The sequence below is a fragment of the Hippocampus guttulatus genome, chromosome 7, assembly GCF_054856545.1.
Source record: "Hippocampus guttulatus isolate MCC_2025c chromosome 7, RoL_Hgut_1.0, whole genome shotgun sequence".
Taxonomy (NCBI): Eukaryota; Metazoa; Chordata; class Actinopteri; order Syngnathiformes; family Syngnathidae; genus Hippocampus; species Hippocampus guttulatus.
The window spans coordinates 7,479,279-7,505,236 of NC_141267.1; the positions used below are offsets into that span (position 1 = coordinate 7,479,279).

Genomic DNA, 25,958 nt, shown 5'->3' on the forward strand with positions numbered 1-25,958 from the left:
ATGTTAATATTCTTGAGTAAACATTTCACAATGATTTCACAATTTACTCGCTAATGTATTTATTTGTTTTTTGTTTTTTTAATGACAGACCATATTGATGCATTTTAAAATCTTCATCTTAAGACATTCTTTTAAACCATTAATTTAACCGTTTAGCCTGAACGTTTTTCATCAGCAATCTCCTCGACATACACGCTGGCTAGCTTTAGTGAATTAGAGTACCGTACCCTCCATAAGTCACACAAGTACTGTACAGACACATTCCAGACATGATAGCAAAGATACTTAATACAGACATCAAGGCCGATGAAGATCATTTAAAAAATATATAGCTTACTGAATAAAGCAGTATCGTGTAATAAATTACACGATAACATTTTGAAGTAAATTCTCAGATGAAGCAATGATGTACAGAAACATGGTCAATTCACCCATTTTAAGAGATGCGGTAAAAGTGATATGTGGCCCGGTGACATTTTTATCATCTTCCACAAGCTTAAGAAAAGCATTCCAAAAGTAAAAGATGCAGAAACCTGAACAAAATGATGCGTTGTCCGTATTGCTTGCTCACATAACTTGGAAAGATCCCCAATAAATGGAAGGTTTCGAGGCCTCGAAAACAACATCTAGCTCGGTTCCAAATATAATTTGCAGACCACAGGGGAGCATCCCATTGAAGCGCACGTGGCTGCAAATGAACCTGCAACCCCTCAGACCTCCGGAGTGACACCGTGCGTCTCCGTGAGGGCGCCGGATAATTTTTCAGCCTCCTTTTTATCCTCTTGCCCTCCCTGGGGCACCACAGGATCACTCTTTGCAGCCTCTTGCTGGCCCATCTCGGTATCGCTGACTACGTCTGCAGTCTTCTCTTCCGTTTCCTGCCCTGTTAATGTTTCATTGACCAATTGGACAGAGTCCGCTTCTGAGGCCTGAACTGCTTTCATCCCTCCGTTCTGGACAGGATAGACCCCATCCAGTGCATCATACAAGAACCGGTACTGGTCCTGTCAAAAAGCACACGATGGTTTAAAAGGAGGCAGACAAATATAGAGATATAATATATCGCTGAGCAGTAGAAAATTCACGCATGGGAGTCTGTTTTGCTTTTTCGTCAGCTCAAGTCAACATTAGTCACAAACGAAGATCACAGTGTACACTCTAAAGTCAGCTGTGTTGAGCATTTATGTCTGGAGACTCACCTTCCGTGGCACACACAGTCATCTGTGCATGTCCACCATGCCTCAAGGTAATTGTGACACCATTATTGGTTGTTTCATTCACCGGTTAACAATCTTTTAAATCTATGGCAATTAAAACTCATTCACTCCCAAAGACGTTTTTAAACGTCTTTTCAGACTTGGTCCAGAATTGGCTGGAACTGAATGAGTTAAGAGCGCTTCCAAAAAAAAAAAAAGCAATGATGACACTCTTCACGATGGACACTGTTTACAATTGAGTGAGTCATTACTTGTAGTTGTTTTACTTTGTTACATACACTTATTTTTCTAATTGTATGTAGGATTAACATGTTACTTAAAACGTCAATGTTCGATGTTGCTTTTCACTGCCCAGCTGATTTTAGGTAAATTTTTAGTGTTGGCGATCACGGGACACATATAGGAAGAAAAACAGCCATTTACACACGAACACAATCAAACTTATGGTTGACTGAGAGTCTTAAGTTAACCTATGAGGCTGATGTGATGGCCACTGTCTCAGTCTTATTTCCAAAAAGCATTCTATTCAATTAACACAAGTAATGTACTATATATGAAATAGCGTGCGATGTTTCGTGTTTGTCCGCAAGACTCTCCTATGGTGTAAATGTAACCTGGGTTGCTTCCCCACAATGACTTTGGGAGTCAAAGCGCGATATGCTGAAAAGGAATGACTTGACGGTGGATTCACGTTCAAGTTGAGCAACCATGTTATCAGCAAATCCACACTCTGAACACACTTGTAGTTCTTACCAGACTTGCAATCATGCCCTGCCGGTCCTTGCGCAAGGTTCGGCTCACGTTGAAAACGTCGACAACCTTTTCATTCTCAGCGCTGTCGAGCAGGCTCCACAGAGCACAGAAAACACCACAACGGGACGAGCCATCACTGAGGAGAAGCATCATGCGTACGCGCACACACACACACACACACACACACACACACACACACACACACACACACACACACACACACACACACACACACACACACACACACACACACACACACACACACACACACAAACACACACACAAATTGGTCATCACTTCATAGCATTACACACAGTAGACTTTGACGAATCTACTGATGATCTGTTGTAACAAATGTTTTTCTATATTTCAAACCAGTGGCACAAACCCAGTTTTATATTGATCCTTTCTGACATCTTTTTACCATTTCCAGTTATAGCAATGTGTTTTATTATAATTTTTTTTTAGCGTTGCCTGTCAGCAGCCTTGATAACTACTTCCATATTTGTGTTTTAACCCTTTCAGGGACAACGGTTACTACAGTGGACAGGCTTATCATGTGATCAGATCACAGGGTGCATGAAAGGGTTAATAATAAATGGATAATATGTGGTGTTCATGTTAAATAAACGGCCTTCAATGTCATGCAAGTCCATGATTGACAGGTGATGCAGCTTCCCTGCATGGTTGATTACCTGCAGTGGACCGCAACTGGAGGGCCTCTTTGGGCCTTGCCACAGTCACAATTATGCTTGACCTCTTTAATCATGTCAGTCAGATCTTGGGGATTCTCCAGCAGCTCTCTATTGACCCACTTGAGGAACTGGACGTGCTTCACGACGCGACTCTCTTTCCTCTGTTCACCAAAGAATTAGGAAGAAATTAAATACTGAGTGAGAGTGGATGTAAACGGAGTGAATGAAGGTTGCGGCACCTTGATGTGATTAATCAGCATGTCACGCTTGATCGTATTGGGAGAAGCGTCTGTTGATGTCACCTCCACCTCAATATCCCCGAAAGTGCTTTTCTCCTTTTCCCAGTATGCAGACTCCTATGCACAAGCAAGCAAAACCTCATTTGATATAGCGAATACATGTTGGAGTCTGATTATTATTTGAATACCTTTTCATCAGCACTGGCCCCTGACAGCATGACAATGGTGGACACTTTCTTCTGGTAAACCATCAACCAAAAGTCACCGACAGTGTTCGCTAAAGGAGTCTGTGCTGTAATGAAGCTGTGTGGACCCCAGTAGCCCTGTGTGCGCAAAGAAAACATCAAATCTGTCTATTGGTGGCTATCAGAAAGGGTGCAATTGAGGAACAAATATTATTGCCACAACAGAATGTTAAATAAAATAAAAGATGGAATTTGATCGTATTCTCCCCTATACTAATTGTTGATTTACAGGCTGAACCGAAGATAAACCATGCTTTAAATCAGTGGTTCTTAACCTGGGTTCAATCGAACCCAAGGGGTTCGGTGAGTCGGTCTCAGGGGTTCGACTGAGCCTCTACCATGGAGGGTAAGACACACGCGACGCAACATGTAGATTTGTTATGACATGCCCGCTTGGCCATCACTGGCTGCAGATGATCACATGATATTGCTTGTCCAATCAGTGCTGGAGGAAATTTAGTTCGCTTGGTAGGCAACGTGTGACTGTCGTGATAGTACGTCGCACAATAATAATAATAATTTAAAAAAGTATACTTATCTCTTGAGATTTTATTGACTTTTTTCTGTTTGTCATAAATGTGCTTTTTTAAAATATCTTGAATTTGTAAAAAAACGGTATATTTATTTTTCACTCATGAAGGGTTCGGTGAATGTGCATATGAGATGTTTGGGTTCGGTACCTCCCAGAAGGTTAAGAACTACTGCTTTAACTTTCAAAGGTTAATTTTGCATTCAGGGGGCCGTGGCAGACGACTGGTTAGCATGTCGGTCACACAGTGCACAGGTGCAAGGTTCGAATTTGGCCCCCAGCCTTCCTGTGTAGAGTTTGCATGTTCTCCCCGTGCCTGCGTGGGTTTATTCCAATTTCCTCCCACATTTCAAAAACATGCATGGCATGTTAATGGCCCACTCTAAATTGCCCCTAGGCGTGATTTGAGTTCGAATGGTTGTTGGTCTCTGTGTGCCCAGTGAGTGGCTGGCAACCAGTTTAGGGTGTACCCCGCCTACTGCCCGAGGACAGCTGGGATGGGCTCCAACATGCCTGCGACCCTTGTGAGGATAAGCGTATTAGAAAACGAATGGATGGATGAAGATTTCAGCGCCTGTAATGGTCAAAGAACTACTTCTGTATTTGGAATCCCCAAAAAGTTGATCTTTTTAATTACAAGTTGTTCATGGGAAGATACTATGCACTAAAGGCAGACTCGGGCTGCCTTTAGTGCATAGTATACAACTGACAATAAATGGTAAATCACTCACAAATCCCAAATGACACACCAGGAATGGTAGTTACTGTAACTTCCGGCAAACATAATTAATAAATAATACACACATGAATGCTGGAGGCGTTGATGTATTTAGTGGACTCGGAATCGTCTTCACTATCAGATGATGCTTCCTCATGACCTTCATCATGGTCGCAATCCTGACTCGACCTCTCGTATAACAACACTCTGTTGTAATCATCTGAAGGTGGAAAGTTTATGGAGTTGACACACACGACATGATTTGAAAGCTTTTTTTGAACATTCAAATGTAAATCACAATGGACAAATGAAATGGGAGACTTTCCAAATATTGGGGAACTGTTTGGCAAAGAGCTCTATTTTTTTTCCTGCTCAAGTAGAACAGAAATTGTGAGCTAGCAGACCCTCTCTTGGGTCCAACATCAGTGACCTCTGACAAACACATTCAGACAGCTTGCAGAAAATCTTTGCAGAAGTCTTCTTTTACTCTTTTCAAAGTTACCCACTGCCTTTGTCCATATTGTGTGTGAAAAGTGTTTGCCATATTTACAGGGGATGACAGAGGAACAGCGATTCTTCGGTTTGTTTTCCGCAGTGATCCCAGCGTTGGATGTCTTCCAATTGGAGTAGGTAGGAAGTCTCTGAGTATTACAAGACAGTATTTCACATTTATTTTTAGAATTGTATTTTTAGAATTTGTCGTAAGTTTAAAAATAAGGAACGGGAAAGGAAAAGGATTGCAATGGTAACTTCAAGAAGACAGAGAAAAAAAAATGCCATACATCAAACTCATACTCCAGTAAGGTTGGTTCATTGTCAGAGTTGTTCTCTTTCAGTATGCTCAGTGAACTATGGAGTTCTGACAGTGAGATTTCTGTTTCTCCAAACTGGTTGTGCTCCAACAAGGCCTGGTGAATCAGGATGTATTGGGCCTGTGGAGAGAAACAACCACGCGGCACTTGCTTGTACAATCATATGGTACGAACATGAGCCTACCTATGCAATTGATAAGCTTCTTGAACGAATAAAATGAAAAGAATTCTGATGGAATGACCGCAGCAGCTTCTGGACTCATATTTTTTTTAATTGATTTTTTTAATATACCTGTGAGGCGGGGTACAAAGTGGTGGCTGGTTGGGGAACACTGTGTTATCATACCAAACGCTAGCTAGCATGTTAGTTCTCCGTTGAAATTAGCACACTACCAACTGTCTGTTCAGGCACAAGATTAGCATGCGACATGTTAGCATACTCACAGTTAACATTAAAAACTGGTTTGAATTTTCATTTTGTCAGGGGTGAGTGTTAAATTTGTTTTCTGACTCCCAGCAAACCTGTCACGAAGTACAGGTTAGTAATAAGTAGATAACAGCCACGTTTAAAATACCTGCTGGAAGTTTTTCTTTCTTTCTTTTTTTTTTGCTTGCTCTGTATATGACATTTCTGGATATAAAATATCATTTTGATATTCTTGCTGTTTATGGATAAATATGGGATTAGTGTGTGTGTGTGTGTGTGTGTAGTTTACCTCCACTTGAACCATGAAACATCTTTGTTTGCGGAGTTTGAATACATATCCATAGATGTCCACTTTGCTCTCGGCCTCCAGACACTCCATCATGGCGTCAATGCTGATGTAGGTGCCTGTCCTGCCCACTCCGGCGCTAAACAAGGACAAAATGTGTTGCAGTTTGTCGAGCAAAATCACTTCAAGGTGAGTTCAGTGGCAATCAAAAGGAGGACGTGGCTGAATGAGGAACTGGACTTCCAATTGAATAATGAAAATAATATCTGCATCGTCCTCCTGTCTTGTCGTATCACTTCAAATGTTCAAAAAACAAATCATTTCCAGTGTCAAAGTCAACATGGTGGAATTTGGCACTGAAACAACATTTTCTGGAAATATATGCCTAAAGTTGCAAAAAATTCTCACGAGACTTCCGCTCAGTGTACATTTGAAGAATTTACTGCGCATGGGGGTTGCTTTTTCTTTGTCTTTAGTGTGACGCCACCATAAAAAGTGAAGAATACATTTTCTTCATTTTTAAAGCAACATTTTTTTGGTTTTGATCTCAATTCGAATGTTTAAAAATAGCTCAAAATGCTCAATCGATTCAGAACGTTTTGAGTGATTCTCCCGCCCTTCTCATGCGGTGGATAATTTCTTTCTTCTTCCTGCACATTGGCAGATTCGAGTGAAACAAAACAAAACAAACAAACAAAAAAAAGGATCACAATTAGAACAGCAGCAGGAGCCAAACGCTCTTGCCAGTTGCAGTTGCACTGCTGTCAGTGTCAGTCAGGGAGGATGCACGTAGAGATGAAGTGGAGAGTGGCACCAGTGACACTTTTCATCTTGAAGATTTACGTATTCTACATCAGCGAGTAAGTATATAAGCGGTCAAAACTATAGTAAATATTGATTAATTTTCACAGTACAATTGTCGAGATGATTCACTTATCAGTAACCCACAACAAGAATGTTAAGGACTTTATCTACGGTAGCTCTGGAAATGAGAGATTTATTTATTTATTTTAATCAAATGTACACATTTTAGTTGATGACTTTGCAGCACACGGATGTGGAGTGACTGGGCTTTTGCTTGGGCCTCTAAATGGCTGAACAGCCCCTGAACAAATGCCTGAGTGCATGAAAGTCATAAACAAACACATGCGTGCAGCATTAGCGTCAAAGACAAAGGAACTAGAACTTATGAGTGCGTGTGAAAAGAAGGAAACCGCAACAGGAAAAAAAAAAGGTCTGTTGAGTTAATCAGCACACAATTAAAAGAAGACATTTGAAAGGGACTGGTTGGTGCTCATGCACAATCATCGTGTGCTTAAATCTTTAGAGGCCACTCATAATACTGCACAGTATTGAAAGACGATTTGAGTCTAATTATTCATTTACAGATACCTTACTCATTGAAACATATTTCATTGTTACGTTTGACTGAGTGAGGCACTTGGATATTCTTTTATTAGTTACCTAACATGATTCTTTGCACTATAAAGGGCTACGTCTGCATCTTGACGTCTTACAAAGTGAGGAGATCAATTTGATATTATGAGAGTGCTGACTAAAAAGCAGTCAAATTTGTTAAGCTGCTATTTGGGTAAAAGGTCAACAAAAACAAAGTCATGGCATTGAATTGCCTCTTAGTATTTATTCAGACAAGACAATCAATCCAATTGTAATAATCAAGATGTTAAACTTGAACACCTCCATAGAATTGGACCTACCTGCAGTGGACGACAATGGGCCCGCTGAAAATATTTTTAAAGGAGTTCACGCGGCGTCGGAGTTTCAGGAGGAGGTGTGGCTCCTCGGGGACGCCGTGGTCGGGCCAACTGATGAATTGGATGTGGGTCACCTCTCTCTCAGCGTTTTCTTTCCTCTGGGCACACGAAATGACACGCAGTACACGACGCGTTAGCAACGCACTGCAGCAATAACAGACTTTTTTTTTTTTTTTTTTTACAGCAGACTCACATTGGTCAGGTTAAGACGGCGGATGGAATAATCAGGGAAGTGATCCTCTGAGTTGAGCTTGACACCAAACTCCTCAAACATCTCCGTCTCCTGGTCAGAAGAGGGCCAATACTGCACACACTTGTTCTGCAACACAACATGAAAACTGATGAAAACACTTGCAAACACACCATCATAATCACTTGATGTCTGTGGCGGGCCTTTGGGGGCGGGTGGCACATATATATATATATATATTTTCACATTCACCCTGGTGCACAATTTCTAATCTTCAATGAACCGGCACCCAAGTTTTTGGGAGGAAGCCGGTGCACCCGGAAAAAAGCCACGCAAAAAGCCCATAGAAGAACATGCAAACACCACACGGGGTGGTCAATGTCGCCTTTCAAATCTCGATCCACAGTGAGGCAGACGCGCTAACTACTCGGTCACCATTGGCGATATTTTCTATGAGCAATCCAAAATGGATGATGCTTGACTTTTAAGGTTGCATTTTCTTCTTACCTTGTTTCCCTCTTCACAGCGTGTCACCATGACAATGATAGAAGAGCGCTGATCCCAGATCATCCTCCAGAAATCACACACAGTTTCTTCTTTTGGGCCTGTAAAACACACATTGACACGCATGCCCACACTTAAAATAATACATGCAGGATAATAAGGCGAGTGTATGACAGGAAGCGGTACCTTGAGCTGCAATGTACTTCTTGGATTCCTTGTAGCCCTGCACAGAAGGAGCAAACAACAACAAGTTGAGCCTGAACTTTTTTTTTCTCCCCCCAAAAACGCGCAAAACCAACTGCAAGAGCCTTTGCTACATGCTGCTCAACTTTAGTACAAGTAGTATGTACAGTATACACTGTATGTTTTCCATACATCAATGAAGCTGGCGTTGATGTAGTCGCATCCTGACGCTCCGTTTCCCGTGCTCAGCTGGACTCGGTTGTAATCGTCTGTTCAAGTAAGCAAATGTTTGACCGCGCAGGAGAAAAGTGTTGCGTAGTTGCTTTTTTGGCTGCAAGGTACCAAGCGACTACATACATGGTAGGATGTCGACATAACGGTTCTTGGGGAAGTTGCAGTTTTTCTTGGCCTCTCTCACCGTGTAACGGGTGAAAATTTTGGGGATGCTCTGAAAGCAAATAGTTATTTTTCATTGTTTGCCTCCCCTCATATATCATGAATGCACCAAAGGATAAGCTCAAAATACAAAAGAATGCAACCTGAAACTCAGCCAGAAAAAGGCGGCCCTCATCAGCCAGTTTGCTTTTGTATGCTTCCAGCAAGATGTTGGCTTCAATTGGCTCCACAGAAGCTGCACAAGAACAAACCACGGCGCAACAGAGACACACGTCAAAACAGGACCGCTATACTTTATGTTATATTTGCCGTACAATGAGTCAAGGTGCATTCATCCAGTATGGAAGGGAGGGGAGTGTACTGTGATTGGCATAAAACCGACATTTCCCGTTGTCTGTTATTTGCAGAGTCATAGTTATAAAATAACATTGATTCATTCATTTTCCGATCACAAGGGTCGCGGGGGATGCTGGAGCCTATCCCAGCCGTCTTCGAGCAGTAGGCGGGGGACACCCTGAACCGGTTTCCAGCCACTCGCAGGGCACACAGAGACCAACATCCTTTTGCACTCACAGTCACACCTAGGGACAATTTTGAGTGTTCAATCAGCCTGCCCTGCATGTTTTTGGAATGTGGGAGGAAACCGGCGTACCCGGAGAAAACCCACGCAGGCCCAGGGAGAACATGCAAACTCCACACAGGAAGGCCGGAGCCGGGATCGAACCCACGACCTCTGCATATGAGGCTGACGCGCGAACCACTGGATCACCGGGCGTACATTGTGCATTCAACTCACTTGTAGTGTCATATAAACTCTTGTGAGCACAGCAGTTCACCTAATCTATGAGACTAAAATACAAATTTCTATTGTATTCCGTGGACTCACTTGCATTGGGGATTAGAAGCAGGTTTTCACTCATGTCTCTGCAAACAAACACCAAGATCACATGACCACAGTTACACTGTTTCTTCCTCAAGAGCAATTTGAATTCACATTTATTGACACTGTCTCTGGAAATACTGTGCATTGCCAAGTAAAAGAATTCAACACAAGAACAATATGATGAGGACATAATCATGTCGTAAAATATGCTTACCGGAATCGTTGGCGTTTCACTAAAAAGATTCTGTAGATGACCACAACGAGCGCCACAGATGTGAAAATGATGAGGAAGACAAGAAACCCTGTCAGGGCTTTGTCGTTGTCTGCCAAAGGACAGGACAACAGTATATCAGGTATTTTATAGTGTGTGTGTACATATGTATGTATGAATTAAAAAAAAAAATATATATATATATATATATAGAGAGAGAGAGAGAGAGAGAGAGAGAGAGAGAGAGAGAGAGAGAGAGAGACACACACACACACACACACACACACATAGACATAGAAATAAAAAAACACCTACAATGAGTGGTGACAGTTTCTGCCCAGACTGGACTGAAGAAGTCCTGGTTGGATGCAAATATCTGAAACAGCAGAACATTATTTTGACAGCAATTATATTCCTAAGCAAATCGTAAGCGGGGAAGTAAAAGCCACATTTCAAACAAATTGGATGTACACACCTCCACTCGGTAGGTTGTAGAGTAGCTCAGATCTTGGAAGAGGAATTTGCAGTTGCTGTCGGTTTTATTTTTTCTTTGTACAACTGTCTTATCCTGATAAAGTATTGCGTTGAGTTTCTTCTTGGGTCCATTAAACTTGTTTGAATGTACACAATTCACTTCGATTATATTGTTGTTTACAACAACTGCATGCAGGTTGGTGATGCCTTCTGGAACTGTGAGGGGGAAAAAGAAATCTGTACAGTATGATCATTTATCATTTTTGACCTTTTTTTTATTTTTTTACAGTTTAGGCTATCAATATTTTTTCAGGGGCAGCTAATGAAGACGTTCTTGACTGAGTATTGCTGTGGCAACAGACCTATTCCAGATTTCTGATGGCGCGGTGGATTATGGGTATGGGAATTTCTTCGGCATGGAACTTTGAATGGGGGTCAATGTAGAAAGCTACTATCTGGACTACTTCAACTGCTGAAAAGTCGATGTTTTTGATTTCATCGATTTTAAACTGTGTCGTTTGATACACCATGCACTGACCACCAACTGCAGGGAGACAACAGTTAAAATGAATGAAAATTTTCATGACCTTTGTGCAATGACTAGGACGTGTGTGCGACGCCGGGACATGGCGATAACACAGGTCGGAAATAAATTTGTGGTTATTTACTTGGCCCCAGTGCGCAAGGATGTTCATGCATACAGGCGCATATCGTTATGAAATGTGTTTATAGCGCACCGATGACAGATTCCTGACTTAGTTGGTGAGAAAATTCATGTTTCTTGTAAATCGCTAGTTTTGTAATGCATTGCATCTCCCAACACTGCCAGCAAAACACAAATAGGCTGAATAAATAAATGTGTTGTTTTGTGTTGTTTCGGTTGGGCTTATCGTACATCCTGACTCTCATTCGTTTCGCTGTCCGGTAGCTTTCTTAGCCTCTGTCTGTTCGCGGTCTTCCTGATCAGTTTCAAGATATTCACAAAATAAATGTGGTCAAGAAATGTACAATTTTAGCCCTTTTTTTGGGGGGGGACCGGTCCGGGTCTTTTTCTGTCGGCAAATTGTGAAGAATCAAGAGAGGTGTACAATGATTTGCGTTCAAGCCTCAAAATTCCATTAGAGCCGTTCAACATGGCGCAAAGTGCACCTGTCGTTTTGTCCTTTAAGGCTTAAATCTTTTTCAACAGTTCCTGCGAGCATTAAGGTGGAGAGTTAGGCACACACCGATGTACTATCGTTCAAAAGCACTTGTCGTTGGGTGACCTCTTGATTTTCACCCATGCGCCAATGAGATCTGCAAATGGCTCATTTGGTCACTCATTACTGGTAGATGACAATTTTGGAGATGCTGTAAGACAGGGGTGGCCAACCAGTCGGAGAAAAAGAGCCTTTTTTTTCCCGTGTTACTGGACTGCAAAGAGCCACATACAAATGGGCAGCCGCACTCACACACACACACACAAACGCACACGTACGCACGCACGCCCCCCCCCCCCCCATTTCCTCCTCCCACCCCTTGTGGTCGACTTGGGACCAGTCCCTGCCTTGACATCAGAGGTAATTCGTTGACTAGCTTAGCGCTTAGCGCCGTTGTTTGCGCTTAAGTGGTGATTCAGTCATCTGATAGGTTGCCCTCTATGTCAATCAAGTAACGGGATTGATGATAGGCTGACGTAGTACGTTCTATGTATTTAGCACCGTTGTTTGAATGACATTGCCACCACCGAGGCGTTTTCAACGCTTGTCGTGTGAAAGCGCGGGAGCCACATTGAACCAGCCAAAGAGGCGCATGCGGTTCGCGAGCCGCGGGTTGGCCACCCCTGCTGTAAGACATGAGGAAAAGCGGCAGCGGTGTCATGGTTGATGAGTGTACCGTCACTCTCTGGGTGAAGTTGTTTTATGTTTGGGGGGGCCGGGCCAGTTAAACTACTGACACTCATGACTATTGTAAGTCAAAGGTTTTCGTGGCACGTGACCATAGACCACGTGATGATCCCTTTCTGCCAAAATATCTTTTGTGGATGTTTTTTTTTTTGTCCTCGTTACTGGTACTCGTTAGTGGCAGGATGGACCTTCAAGACGGCTTTTGGATGTTGAAAGGAAATATAGAAAGGAAGCAAAAAGAGAGGCAAAGACTAAAGAGAGAAATGAGAAGAAATCAAAGAAAATGAACACAATTATTGGACATCAAAGAGCAATGAATGATTACCCCCGATGGCAGTTGTGAAATTATGTTTCTTTGCTTGTCCAACATACTGATTCCTGTAGATGGGTTGGATTTCACATGTATAATTGGTGTATGGATCCAAGCCATCAACGGTACAACCAACGTGTGTCTCATTTTCTTTGCTTGCCACATCTGGGGGAAAAAATTAATGAATTTACACACAATTTAATTACAACAGGCCAACGACATTAACCTCCTCAATAATTAAAAGAGACACTTTTAAGTCTTACAGAAGGAGGACTTGTTGTCAATTTGTCTTACTTGCTATACAAAAAGAGAAACATTTGTGCTCTCTCTCGACTCTTTGTACAAGTCGTTACTAGAGACATAATCCTCTGACTTAACATTTATGTCGTCGGCATGATAGGTATGCAAAGACGACACTGTCAAGACTAGCAAATGATTCGAAAGTTTACGTTTGTCATCAAGCATATTCCTCTCCTGAACACCAGAGGGCATCTCGCTTACTTACCAAATCCTACGTTCCTGTTTTCCGTTTGAGGCACACATGTGCATTCATATGTTAGCTGATTTAGTCCGGATATGACATCTGTACAATTCTCACTCGTTGCCGTCCACGCCAGTACGACAGATGTATCAGTATTGCTGGTCGCTACAGTTTGGATTTCAAGATCTGTGGATGCACAAGTAGCCACCTTGAACCCTGCTCGGCAAATGTGTACGTAATACCTTCAACATTACAAGTTGTCTCGAATTCACTGCGGCCGATTTCAACGCACCGCAGTCAATCCTGACAGAAAGTGGTGTCAGGTTTGCTTTGATGACATCAAACTCCCGGATCTGACCAGTACAGATGTAGTCTGTGAAGGGTTCCAGATCAGACACGTTCTTGGGGATGTTACCATCTGAAAAGACATCAAACATCTCACAACCATGCCACATTGATTTTCTACAACTCTTATCCAAGTCGGGATCCTGGAAGGGGCCGTAGCCCGCAGCCTGTTTTGATGTTTATTTTTTCTTCGTTTGAGTTTCATTATCTGACTTTCATGTGTAACACTTTGATTGAGTCACTGAGTACACCTGTTTCATATTCTCGAAAAAGGTTTGTGAACCGCTGTTTGAGTGTCTTGCATTGCGTACGATAAGCTTGAATAATATTATTATGAATAAAACCTTTGCCCTGTTTTTTATTCAATGAACACGTAAGCAAACTACACAACTCTATTTTAATGTTGCTTAGTGGTCCCTGAAAAGCTTTTTATTTATTTTATTTTATTTTTATCATTATTATTTTTTTTTTTTGGTGGTAAAAAGTTTGAGAACACTGATCTAGTTCTTTGTTAAATGTTGGGCTCACACTCAAATTTGGATTCCCTCACAATGCAGTTTTCATGAGAATGTATGTTCAGATTTTTGAGTGGTACTGTTGGGCAGTAGCAACGGGACAAGTAGCGACATTATCTGTTTAACTCTCATTTCTCTGTTGCGTGGTCATAACGTCCTTGTTTTCAAAATCAAATAGCTTTTCGAAGGATTTAGTTTTCCGGCTAATTAAGCTGTTATAGCAACGCTGTAAAATAGGGAAACAAACCCCTCCCCCCGCAAAAAAAAATGTGGATGCTGAGTCAAAAAAAAAAAAAAATGCAGTTATGCCTTGACTAGACAATAAAATGAATGAAAATAATGTTACTGTATTCCAGCACCAGAAATATTTCTGTAACGTCTGTTACATAACAGTAATGTAACAAGTTAAACAACTTGGTCATCACAAGTTTATGCTTCCATGCCCGTTGAAATTTTGATGCTTCTGGTATGCGCGCCTTGGCCATCAAGGGCAGTATAATACAAAATACATGACGCACAAAAAAAGGGGACTTTCAGAAGTGATCTGGTTCACGAAAATAAACTACTTGTAAAACTCACACTTTGGAACCTCAACTGGAAATGGCAAGAAAAAAAAGCTTCAAGCAAGTGAGTGGCCTCTGTTGCTTTTTGTGACTACTTGGTGCTCAAGAGAAATTGTTTCTCTCAACTCAACACAAAAAATTGCCTGAATTGGCTGGCAACTTGAAAATCCTAAGTCGGGCCACTCGAGCTACCACTGAACACACTTCCGTCTGGAGATACACGATCATAAATGATTCCGCCGTGGGCCATGCAGAGTTGAAGAGAAAATTTCGTTTTGGCTGACAAACTGTCAAAGCAACATCATAATCTTGCGCAACTTTTTTGGGATTCAGGTATTAGAACGTGTATAGAGCCATATGCCAGTTGTATAATCTTATGAGGTCCAAGAGCTGCACCCAAAACGTTCGCAAAAGTGGTAATGTTCAGTTTCGTTTGACACTGTCAATAAATCGATCCATTTGAACTCCCTCGTGGGGCTAAATAAGCGAAAGAAAATATTAGATAAACAGCAACTGCTATATGAATCCAATGACAATGGCAACTGCACTGCTCCGCCCGGTTACGATTGCCATTGCGATTGCTTTTGATTCGATCCATCAGAAAGAAATGACCCGGATGAATGAGAAGATCCACAAGCACACACTGACAATGTTTATGTCACCCTTTCGAGTTTTTCCACTTACCTAGACAAGAGTAAACAACGGTGAGATTGGAGCATTGGGGCGGTAACTCTGCTGTGATTTCTGCAGGAAGGCCCAAGGAAACATTCTGTGGGATTACATTTGAAAATCCAGGGAGGAAATCTGCAGAATAAAACAAGCATACAGATAAATTGGCTGTGACATACTTTTGCAAAGGCAGTATAGTTAAAACTTACCCGCACTGATGAATTCTCTTCGCGTGAAGGAAGAATTTCGACTTGCACAAGTGAAGGTTGTCGTGAGATTAGAGCAAATGGCAGCGTAGGCCGGTCTGACGCACAAATTATTGTCACATCGCTCCAAGTGAGCATGATTTGGAAGTGACAGTGACGTGCTGATATTCCAGTTGGTGGAGAGTGAAAGACAACCAGTGTTGCATCTGCCAAAAGTGATGTCATCTTGGCCTAAAATATACATGCCATGCTCAGATGTGTTTTCACCAATCCAATAAGTGCGTGAAGTTAAGTTGAAGATACAATTCCGTCAAAGAGTGAAAGGCCGTTTTACTCACTCATGTCTCCTGTTAATGTCTTCCGAGTACCACTGCTGAAGTTACAAGCTACAATGTTGCCATCACTGGCGGGATATTGTACTTGGTGGTCATATGCAGTGCATGGCTTGAGTTTCAGGATGTCGACCTGTTTCTCATTATATTTTTTTTTCAGTGGCACGCCATCTTCGGTCAAAATGATTGTGTACATGCCAGTGAAAGAGCGGCTGATGTTGAACCTGAAGCCATACTTGATGGATGTCACAGTGTAGGAGCCTGCGGAACACAAACAAACGTGTTAAATGTTTGTGAATGTGACCACTTTCATGATTAATTTACAAAACATAAATACATAAATAAATAACATTTCAATGAATGAGTAAAGTGGTACTCACACTGAATGGGTATCATGGCTGGTGGATAATTTTCTGTGTTGTTTGGGGAGAGAGAGAACAAGGAAAATATTAGACGTGTGAAAATACCCCCAATCACCTCCCTCCTGGGGAATCACTGCAATAACTGCATCACAGTCAATTTGTGAAAAAAAGAATTGCCAGTTTAATCTATTACGAAGAGAATCCCTATTTGCACCTGTAGTCTGCAACTGACACACATTGTAGCTGCAACTGACATGTACATGAAGCTGAACATCATCAACAAGCATTCATCAGTAGCCAAGAAGGAGCTCCGTTTCAAAAAAGGTTGCTGGGTCAATCACTCACTCCCGTGATATTGCTTAACTGTTGTTTGGTTCATTTTGTTTGATCAATTAAAAAGTCTAAATCAACAACAATAATGAGTTCAAAAAAAAACGTAATCGTAACAACTACTTGGCATTCAAGTTTCATGCAAAATGAATTTTATCTGATTATTTGGTTTTTCCAGAGAATAATCGATTCTAAAAAAAAAAAAATCAATAGTGGCAGCCCAAGATAACATCAATTCAAGGTTTCCCAAACATCTTCCGCTTAAAAAACCCAAAACTGGAATGGCTGGCAGTGACTGAGTTCATGCCATGGGATCGACCGACACCCCCTTTGCGAACTACTGGTCGATTGCGAACTGTTAAACGGCTAGAAAATGTGAAAAATGTTAGTCATTTTTATCAACCCCTGATCAAAGTACAGAACGGGGATTTTTTTTTCTCCAAAATAATTGCAGATTATTCACATGAAATTACGGTACGGTTAACTATTCGGAAAAATCTCACCATTTGGAGTAGTCTCTTCATTAGAGATCTGAGGGAAGTTTGTGGGAAAGGCTGTTGAGCTGCTGTTTGAAATCTTTGCGGAGCTCGCCGTGGTAGCTGCTGAAGAAGCGAGAACACATGTTGTCATACATGCTTCAATGCACACATTGAAAGTCTTCATTCAGACACAGTGAACAATACATGACACTGGACCGGGTGATCGTGGGTGGGCGCGGATATTAACGTGAGTCTTGATTTCTTTGAAACGTTCCTTGGATTGGATACTGTGCAACATCCAACGACGAATAAGTGGGTGCCCAAATTATTATTGCTTTGTGATTTTCTGTAAATGGCAGCATGTCAAAGCATTTAATGGAGCATGTATCAAATCTGGCCTCAGTTCTTCCAGGGTGGCGATTGTATGTTCTCACCATGATTGCATGGGGTTCCTCCCACATTCTAAAAACAGCTTCTTCATCCCATTGAAGACTGTAAAATGTCCAAATGTGTAAATGTGAGTTTTAATGGCTGTTTACCCCGACTCTTACTCAAAGTGAGCTTGGATAGGCTCCAGCACATCCATGACCCTAATGAAGAGAGGTGCGAAAAAAGATGGATGGATGGAGCAGATACAAATCATCAACAGTTACTTTTTACACTGTTGTGGCAATTGAATGTTCTAACATCACAAAAACAAGACACTATCATCTGTCTACCAGCCCTTTTTAAACGTTATGCTGTTTATAGGCGGCGCGTGGCCGACTGATTCGAACATCTGCCTTACAGTGCAGAGGTCATTGGTTCAAATCTGGGCTCCTTCCTGTGTGCCGTTTGCATGTTCTCCCCGTGCCTGCGTGGGGTTTCTCCGGGTAATCAGTTTTTTTTCCGCCACATTCCAAAAACATGCATGGGAATTGATCACAGTGTGTCCCAATTTGTGATTGTGACGACCAGCTCAGGGTGTACCCCAGCTACTGCCCAAAGACAGCTGGAATAGGCTCCAGCATGCCTGTGAGCCTCGTGAGGAGAAGCGGTTTGGATAATGGATGCTATTACGGGTTATGGAATTGAAATGTACCACGGTCAGCTATGTGAAAGACTACACTACCAATCACTACATTTTTACAATACATTGCAATACAGATGTATTTCTTTATGGATGGTTATACAGTATATGGAAATAGGATATTTTTAGACGATAGATATCTGTGTGGTGTTTGCATGTTCTCCCCGGGCCTGCGTGGGTTTTCTCCGGGTACTCCGGTTTCCTCCCACATTCCAAAAACATGCATGGCAGGCTGATTGACCACTCTAAAATTGTCCCTAGGTGTGAGTGCGAGCGTGGATGGTTGTTCGTCTCTGGGTGCCCTGCGATTGGCTGGCAACCGGTTCAGGGTGTCCCCCGCCTACTGCCCGAAGACAGCTGGGATAGACCCCAGTACACCCCGCAACCCTTGTGAGGATAAGCGGAACGGAAAATGGATGGATATAATAGTTAATATCATTCATGGGAAAATTAATTTAAACAAAATCAAGGTTAGACTTCATCCTGGATGGATTGTGTTGGAAGTCTGAAGGATGATGAATTACTTCAAACGTCAATCTGGTAGCCCTTTGCCATGTTTGCCAATATGAACAATTGTGTTGTGTGCAATTAACAATCAATTGTCACTCACCTATTCTGCTTTGACCTGCAATTAGAAACAGAAGAGAAAATGGATCATTATATGAAAAGGAAAGATTATTTACATGTGGCTACATACCGGTAATTACAAGGCACAACTGTAGTAGTAGTTGTTGTTGTTTGTTTGTTTGTTTATTGAACATATTAAACACAATACAACAACAAATTGACAAAAGTGAAGGCAAGCAAAAATTATCAAAAGGAAAAGAAAAAACAGTCATCATCACAATTCTATGTTCAAAGGAGTAGGAAGAAGGAAGAAACTTATCTAGTCCTACCCCTTGTTATGTAGCAACGTATGAGTTGAGTTTTTCCAGACAAAAATAAAGGAAAAATCAACATATCTTCAAATGCTTTTATCCCTATGTGTACTGTACTTATCTATCTTTTCAGCTCTTGGTTTGTATATACATACTCACTCTTGCATAACTTTATATCCATTTTTTCATATTCATAATAAATACTACATTTCATACATTTCATTAATACATTTAATAAGTTGATCAATGTAATTCTGATGTATTACTATATGTTATAGATATATCAAATTTATCAGCTTAACTCTGATTTGTGTAGTTTCTTTGGACTAATCTTTTGAATTTGTTTTTGAATTCGACAAGCGATTTACTCATTTTCAGGTCCGTTTCGAAATTATTCCACAGATTGACACCTATTACTGATACACTCCTTTGCTTGATGTTTGTTCTTGTTTTGGATTTTTTGTATTGGTTAGTACCCCTTAAATTATAACAACTTTCTCTAATTTCAAAGAGCTTCTGGATGTTTTGGCAAAGGAGGTTATTATGTACTTTGTACATTAATTGGGCTAAAGTCAACCAGGCCATAGAATTTCATTGTGTTTGATTTGATAAATAGTGGATTCGTGGGTTCTGTTTATTTAGATCTATTGATTATTCTGATTGCTTTTTTTGTAGTTTTAAAACAGGGAGTGTGTTTGTTTTGCAAGCGTTTCCCCATATTTCCACACAGTAAGTCATATATGGAAGTAATAATGAGTAGTATAATGTGTACAAAGATCTTTTATTTAACACATCCTTAGTGTTGTGGAGGATCCCTATAGTTTTGGATATATTTCTTTTAACGTTGTCTATGTGTGGCTTCCAGGATAGTTTAGTAAACTATTACTAATCCAAGAAACTTATTTTCATAAACCCGTTCTATTTCAATTGAGTTTACACCTTTATTTTAACTTGGTGTTTGATTGGTCTTGTGCCAAAAACAACTAACTTCGATTTTTTCAAATTTAGTGATAATTTTATTCCTGTCGAACCAGTTTTTTAATTTGTTTAATACATTTTCCACAGTTTTCAGGAGCTGTTTCATATTTTCTCCAGAGCAGTAGAAAGTTGTATCATCAGCGAATAGGACACATTTGAATTGTTTTGAGACACTACAGATATCATTTATATACAAGATGGATAGTTTTGGTCCAAGCACAGACCCCTGAGGAACTCCATGGGTAATCTTCAGTAGGTTAGATTTTTTATTGTTGAACTGCATATACTGATATGTGTTTTCTAAATAACTTTCAATCCATTTATATGCTATGCCTTTAATACCATATCTCTCTAATTTATTCAATAATATACAATGATCTATTGTATCAAAAGCTTTTTTTAGATCTAGAAAAATCCCAAGAATAAATGCTTTGTTGTCTATATTAGTGGCTATTGCTTCCACAAGCTCCATTACTACCATTGAGGTAGTCCGTTTTTCTCTGAAGCCATATTGATTTTCACTTAATAACACATATTTATGTATGAAGTTATCAAGTCTGCAAGAAAATAGTTTCCTAATATTTTTGAGAATCGTGGTAGTAGTGATATTGGTCTATAATTTGTAAATAAGTGTCTTTGTCCACTTTTAAAAATTGGAGTGACTTTTGCTGTTTTCATTTTTGATGGAAGAATACGAGCTTTAAATGAGAGGTTGCATATGTACTGTATGTAAAAGGTCGCACTACGAGTTCTGTAATCTGTTTTACTATTGTCATATCAATATTAAAGCAATCAGTTGACTTTTTATTTTTAAATGTTTTTACAATATTTAATGTTTCATTATGATTCACAGCAGTAAGAAACATTGTGGAAGAGTTTTTTCCATGTATTTATCTATTTTAAAAGAATTTATTGGATCAGGAATTTGTTTACACATGCATATAAGATTTCACCATCGTTAAATTTGAAACAAAACAAGTTTCAAATACAGTCATACAGTTTTGATTGACACAGTCAGATGCTTTCGCTTTTAAAAAGATTTGGGTTGTGTCTCTAATGCCGTGATCAGTCAGTGTTTGGCTTATCAAAATACACAAAGAAAACTACAACTCAAATGTCAAGAGTGGATGTGACTTCATGGGAAGAGAACAGACGAAGTGCAGCATGAGCTTGTTGCTACGACACGACACAGCAAGCCATCATTTCCTGCTTTGCATTGACACCAGCCGCTTCTCTCACATTTGGTTTCACTCAAGAAAGAACACCGGCATTATTTGATTTTTGATTTGATTTGATTTTTTCATGATTGCAGTAGCTTAGAATTACGACAACCAGTATGTGAAAAAAAATTCACTTGAGTGCCAATGTGATAAAACACTGGCACTGAAGTGGATTTAAAAAATATATATTTTCTTGATCGTAAAATACTACAGACAATGAAGTTGAAATCCAGTTGTTCACCACGGCTGGCCTCAAGAGTTAAAACACTGTTCGGCTAATGTCTGCGTTGCTTTCAGAGTGCACATCAGAATGAAAGCAAGTTGATGAGGCGAACAATGACAGTGATGCCAGGATGTGGTTTAGTGCGCTCTCTGTTTCTCCGGGTGGAGCGGGGGGTGATGCATGCGACTTGCACTGACATTTCACCACTACACACACGCACACACCCACACACGCAGCCTTGAACGGAGGTGGTATCTATGGAAGGTTTGAGAGATTCCATTTCATGATGCATCAAGAGTAAATACGACGCAGTGTGACAAACAACTGTTTTGTAATGAACAGAAGCCAAATTACTGCCTGGCGCCAGAATCCACCTCTAACAGAGTTCGTCTCATCCAATTTACCCCTGAATCATCCAACATGTGTCGCGGTGACTGTAGCTTTACGCATCCCAAACTGCTTTAGATGTGCAGCGGGCCTCACATTTCTGACTAAACTTCTTCATTTTGCGCTTCCCCTTTTTCTTGACTTTTTCCTCAAGTCCTTTTGCTTGCGTTTTCGTGTTTGTACGTTTGGACCGCGCTGCTCTAATCAGCCAGGAAATGAAGACGAGTCAGAATGAAACGTGGAAGAGGTCAACTTTGTATTTTGGACTTGATTCGAGAGCATCGACCAATGCAATAAAATGCACGTTGAGTAATTGTTTACATTACACAGTAGATGTTACGTTACTATTCGTACTTTTGACAGTACTTGGGGAGTCAACTAATTTGAGTTGTTGAAATAATTGGTCTATCCAATAACATTGCACGAGTAATTTTCCAAGCACCGTACATTGACTTGATTTTATTCACATCAAATCAAATTTGACATTTGAATATTTACCACCACAAGGTCAACTTGAAGTTTCCTACGCAACACGTGAACGAGAGGTACCATAAAGCTACTTCAGAACTTATTAATTGGGGGAGGGAGGGGTCAAGACATTTAAATGAATACCAAGATAAACAAATTTAACCGAGAGCAACAAAAAAACAACAACAAAGAAATCCCCACATACAATACATTGCAGGCAAACCAAAACAAACAGGACATTGATCCCAGTCAAGATTCAAACAATTTATAGAAACCTCGTTACCTACCTTCTTCAAATTGAAAGCCAGTACTGCTGTTCCAAAGTTTCATTTTAAACCTACATTTCGAATTCCTTGGATAGGGAACTGAAGAAGTAGTGAATCATCATCATCCTTTTGTGTATGGTTATTAAAGGCAAAAAAACCCCCAGCACCGATTATCGTTGGCTTAAGCAACGATGCAAGTTCATTTGCGTTCAAACCTTCGCTTGGTTGAGTCTGTGATTACCTCCGCAAATGAGGTTATGCTTTCGGCAACATTTTGATGTATTTATTTTTGATAATCAAACCTGAAACACTTTGTAAATAAATACAAGACTTCAGTTAATTTTAACTGCTTAAGGCAAGTGTGTTTCATTTGAATTACCGTATTGGCCCGAATATAAGATGGCCCTGATTATAAGACGACCCCCTCTTTTTCAAGACTCAAGTTTGAAAAAATACTTTTTGAACACCAAATTAATTTTTATACAGAAAATAATTACAGTACATCTGAAACAAATGATTATAAAAATATATTTGAGAGAAAAAAGCATGTTATTTTGCCTCATTCAAATCTTAATATCTGAATCTATCAATTGTTTGAAGACTCTGCCTCATTTATCACCATCATCTTGAAGTTTACATCATAACTTCTCCACAGCTGCCGGTTAACCTGGCCGATTGTTTTCTTCTCTTTTCTTTCTTACCGCTATTTTTTTATTTTTCTTCTTCGTGCTACTGCTATTTTTATTTTTATTCTTCGTGACAGGGGTTCGCTTTGGCCTGGGGAGTCAAGTTCAGCATTTGCTTCAATTATATCTGGCGCCATCTAGCATCGTGAATGGGTATAATAATGTCTAGACCCCGAATATAAGACGACCCCCACTTTTTCAGTCTTATTTCAATGCAAAAACCACCGTCTTATATTCGGGCCAATACGGTGCATCGAGACAGAAATAATTCCGGATTTAAATGAAACTTTCTGTTAACCTTTTCAGGGACAGTGGTTACTACAGTGGACAGCTTACAATGTTATCAGGTTACAGGGTGCATGAAAGTGTTAAGAATCTTGATTTGAATTGTTCACATGCTTAAGTGGAAAATATTTAGGCCTTGGCAGGGGTCAACACCATCCATAAGTATCCAGACTGTGAATCTGACATGGCATCGCATTGGAAGTTCAAGTGTGACTTTGACTAAATATTACTCTAGAACAGTGGTTCTTAACCTGGGTTCGATCAAAACCTTGGTGTTTGGTGAATCAGTCTCAAGGGTTCGACGGAGCCTCTGCAATGGAGGGTAAGACACACCCGGCTCAACATGTCAATTAGTTATGACCCTCCTGCTTGGCCATCACTGGCTGGTTCATTTTGTGCACAATTAAAAAAACTTTTACAACAATTTATACTTATACTAATTGTGTTGACTTTTTTCAGTTTTTAATACATGTGTTTTTTTAATGTCTGGAATTTGTAAAAAAAAAAAAAAACAATTTTTTTTTAATTATGGTTTTATTTTACACAAACGAAGGGTTTGGTGAATGTGCATATGAACTGGTTGGGTTCAGTACCTCTAACAAGGTTAAGAACCACTGCTCTAGAAATATACTGTATACTTATGTTCCCAGTACCAACAAGGTACAGCTACAAAAGAAAGTAAATTCTTAACCATTAATTCATGCATCATTGTACTTTGTGGTTTTGGTTTCCCTCAGAGGGCCATCATGACTATGAAATTCACGTGTCCAAATGTCCAACACATTATTATGAATACACAATTGCCCTGACATTTGATTATTATATTTCTTCACAACAAATGTCATTTGAATTCAGAAGTCATGAAAAATAGTGATTTAATAGCTATTTTCAAGAATTCTCATACGTTTTTTTCTGCCAAAACGAAAAGAAGAAATGAATTTCACGAGCAACGTGACGTAGACACACTCGGTTTGCTTTCAGTGAGTCCCCAGGCCTTGACTTTGATACAGGCAAGCTTGAATATTTCTCAGCTGACACGAGGAGGTACACCAGAGAGTGACCAGCACTTGCTTGACAGATCTTTGATTTACTCCAATTACTGCCTCCAACTAATGTGACAGACATTTTGCAAGCCTTCACCGCATTCTGTATGCGCACTTGTATGGGTGTTGAAGCCCAAAACTATATCCTCTTAAAATAATTTAACGTTCGTTTAAATACTGGGTATTACTGCCTGATGATATATTAAAGACCTCAAGTGAAATATAATCTATAGAAGTAAAAGGAATGTGTAATAAAGGTTAAAAATGTGGATGGACCTGCCCGTGTATGTCATTTATATCCTGACAGTCTCCAAAGATTGAATTTACAGGAACAACCCCAAAATATCTCCATCACCTCCTGCACACACACACACACACACACACACACACACACACACACGAGTGCGCACACAGCACCACACAAAGCAGAACAGAAACAGAACGTTGTGCTCAACGTTTCGCTTTCCCACCAGCAGCCTTTGATTGAACACGTTTTATAGCCTGAGGGGCACGCAAAGCTGTCACTTGTTCATGTTTGCGGGTCAAAAAACGGCACGTCAACTGTGCTCTCGCAACAATTTTCATTTTTCAAAAAGGCTCCGTGTGAACTGAGAGTGAACTAAAGAGCAACATTTTGGAGAAACAACTTGACATTTGTCAAAGACAGAAAGCCCACCGATCCAACCGCTCCTCCTCTGATGCCAAAGCAATGGTTACTTACAGGAGGCCGGAGAGATGATAGCAGCCCACAGCAGCAGGGTCCAGAGACCACAATGACCTTCCATGTGTGCCGCCAAACACCGGGTCACCTAGCGAGAACCAACGAGCCAGATGTCCATTCTGTTGTCCCACAAGCAATTTGAAAGTCAACATCAGGAGGGAAAGAAGACATTATTTAAGCCACTTACGTTTGGTGACTTATCTATTGACGCAGCTTCCTGGACTTGTTCCCCAACGCCAAAAACTTCGCCTCTACCCTCAATTCAAGCGAGAGTGATGTCACGCCGAACAAAGTTGCCTTTACCTTAACGTTGGGTGACAGGAAGCTTCATTTCACCACTGTCACCAAGAAAAGGAAGTCGTCGCATCGAGCATGTGTGAAAACCACCTGACTGAAGAAAAAAAAATACATCACTTGCTTGCCACTTTTGAAAACGGATGTCTTTGGAAAATTTATATGTCGCGCGCACACACACACACACACACGCACGCACACACACACACACATTTATACAAAATATGAAAATAACAAAAGACATTCTCCATGTTCTGGAGACCCAAAAGAAAAGGAAGTGTTGACTCACATGCATTCATGTCCACCCCGTGCCAGTGGTGGAAATCAAATCTTTTAGCAGAATAATTCCAAATGTGACAAACAGAAGTGAAACACATCTTCAAGGTCCTCTTCTTTGTGACTCCGCCCTCGTTCACTACACACAT

At 40.5% G+C, this 25,958-nt stretch overlaps 1 protein-coding gene across 3 annotated transcripts; it reads right to left on the bottom strand.

The window, feature by feature from the left end:
* Nucleotides 1-42: 42 nt before the first annotated feature.
* Nucleotides 43-25,958, bottom strand: ptprc (protein tyrosine phosphatase receptor type C). 3 transcript variants are annotated; one of them, XM_086115335.1, is made up of 32 exons: nucleotides 25,823-25,958; nucleotides 25,427-25,630; nucleotides 25,240-25,327; nucleotides 18,695-18,709; nucleotides 17,040-17,135; nucleotides 16,225-16,257; nucleotides 15,851-16,105; nucleotides 15,516-15,743; nucleotides 15,322-15,441; nucleotides 13,507-13,632; nucleotides 13,239-13,400; nucleotides 12,749-12,898; nucleotides 10,539-10,753; nucleotides 10,379-10,439; nucleotides 10,067-10,175; nucleotides 9,856-9,893; nucleotides 9,113-9,204; nucleotides 8,931-9,021; nucleotides 8,766-8,842; nucleotides 8,577-8,613; nucleotides 8,394-8,491; nucleotides 7,890-8,015; nucleotides 7,640-7,794; nucleotides 5,925-6,060; nucleotides 5,179-5,328; nucleotides 4,947-5,037; nucleotides 4,483-4,616; nucleotides 3,093-3,227; nucleotides 2,905-3,021; nucleotides 2,666-2,826; nucleotides 1,971-2,106; nucleotides 43-1,004 (listed from the first exon to the last, which is right to left on the bottom strand). In XM_086115335.1, the coding sequence occupies exons 3-32, from the start codon at nucleotides 25,301-25,303 to the stop codon at nucleotides 711-713; spliced, it is 3,702 nt and encodes a 1,233-aa protein (XP_085971461.1). In that variant the 5' UTR covers nucleotides 25,304-25,327; nucleotides 25,427-25,630; nucleotides 25,823-25,958; the 3' UTR covers nucleotides 43-710. The 3 variants fall into 3 exon arrangements, with proteins under 3 accessions (XP_085971461.1, XP_085971459.1, XP_085971460.1); XM_086115333.1 differs by having other exon boundaries at nucleotides 17,040-17,138; XM_086115334.1 differs by having other exon boundaries at nucleotides 17,040-17,138; nucleotides 25,240-25,358.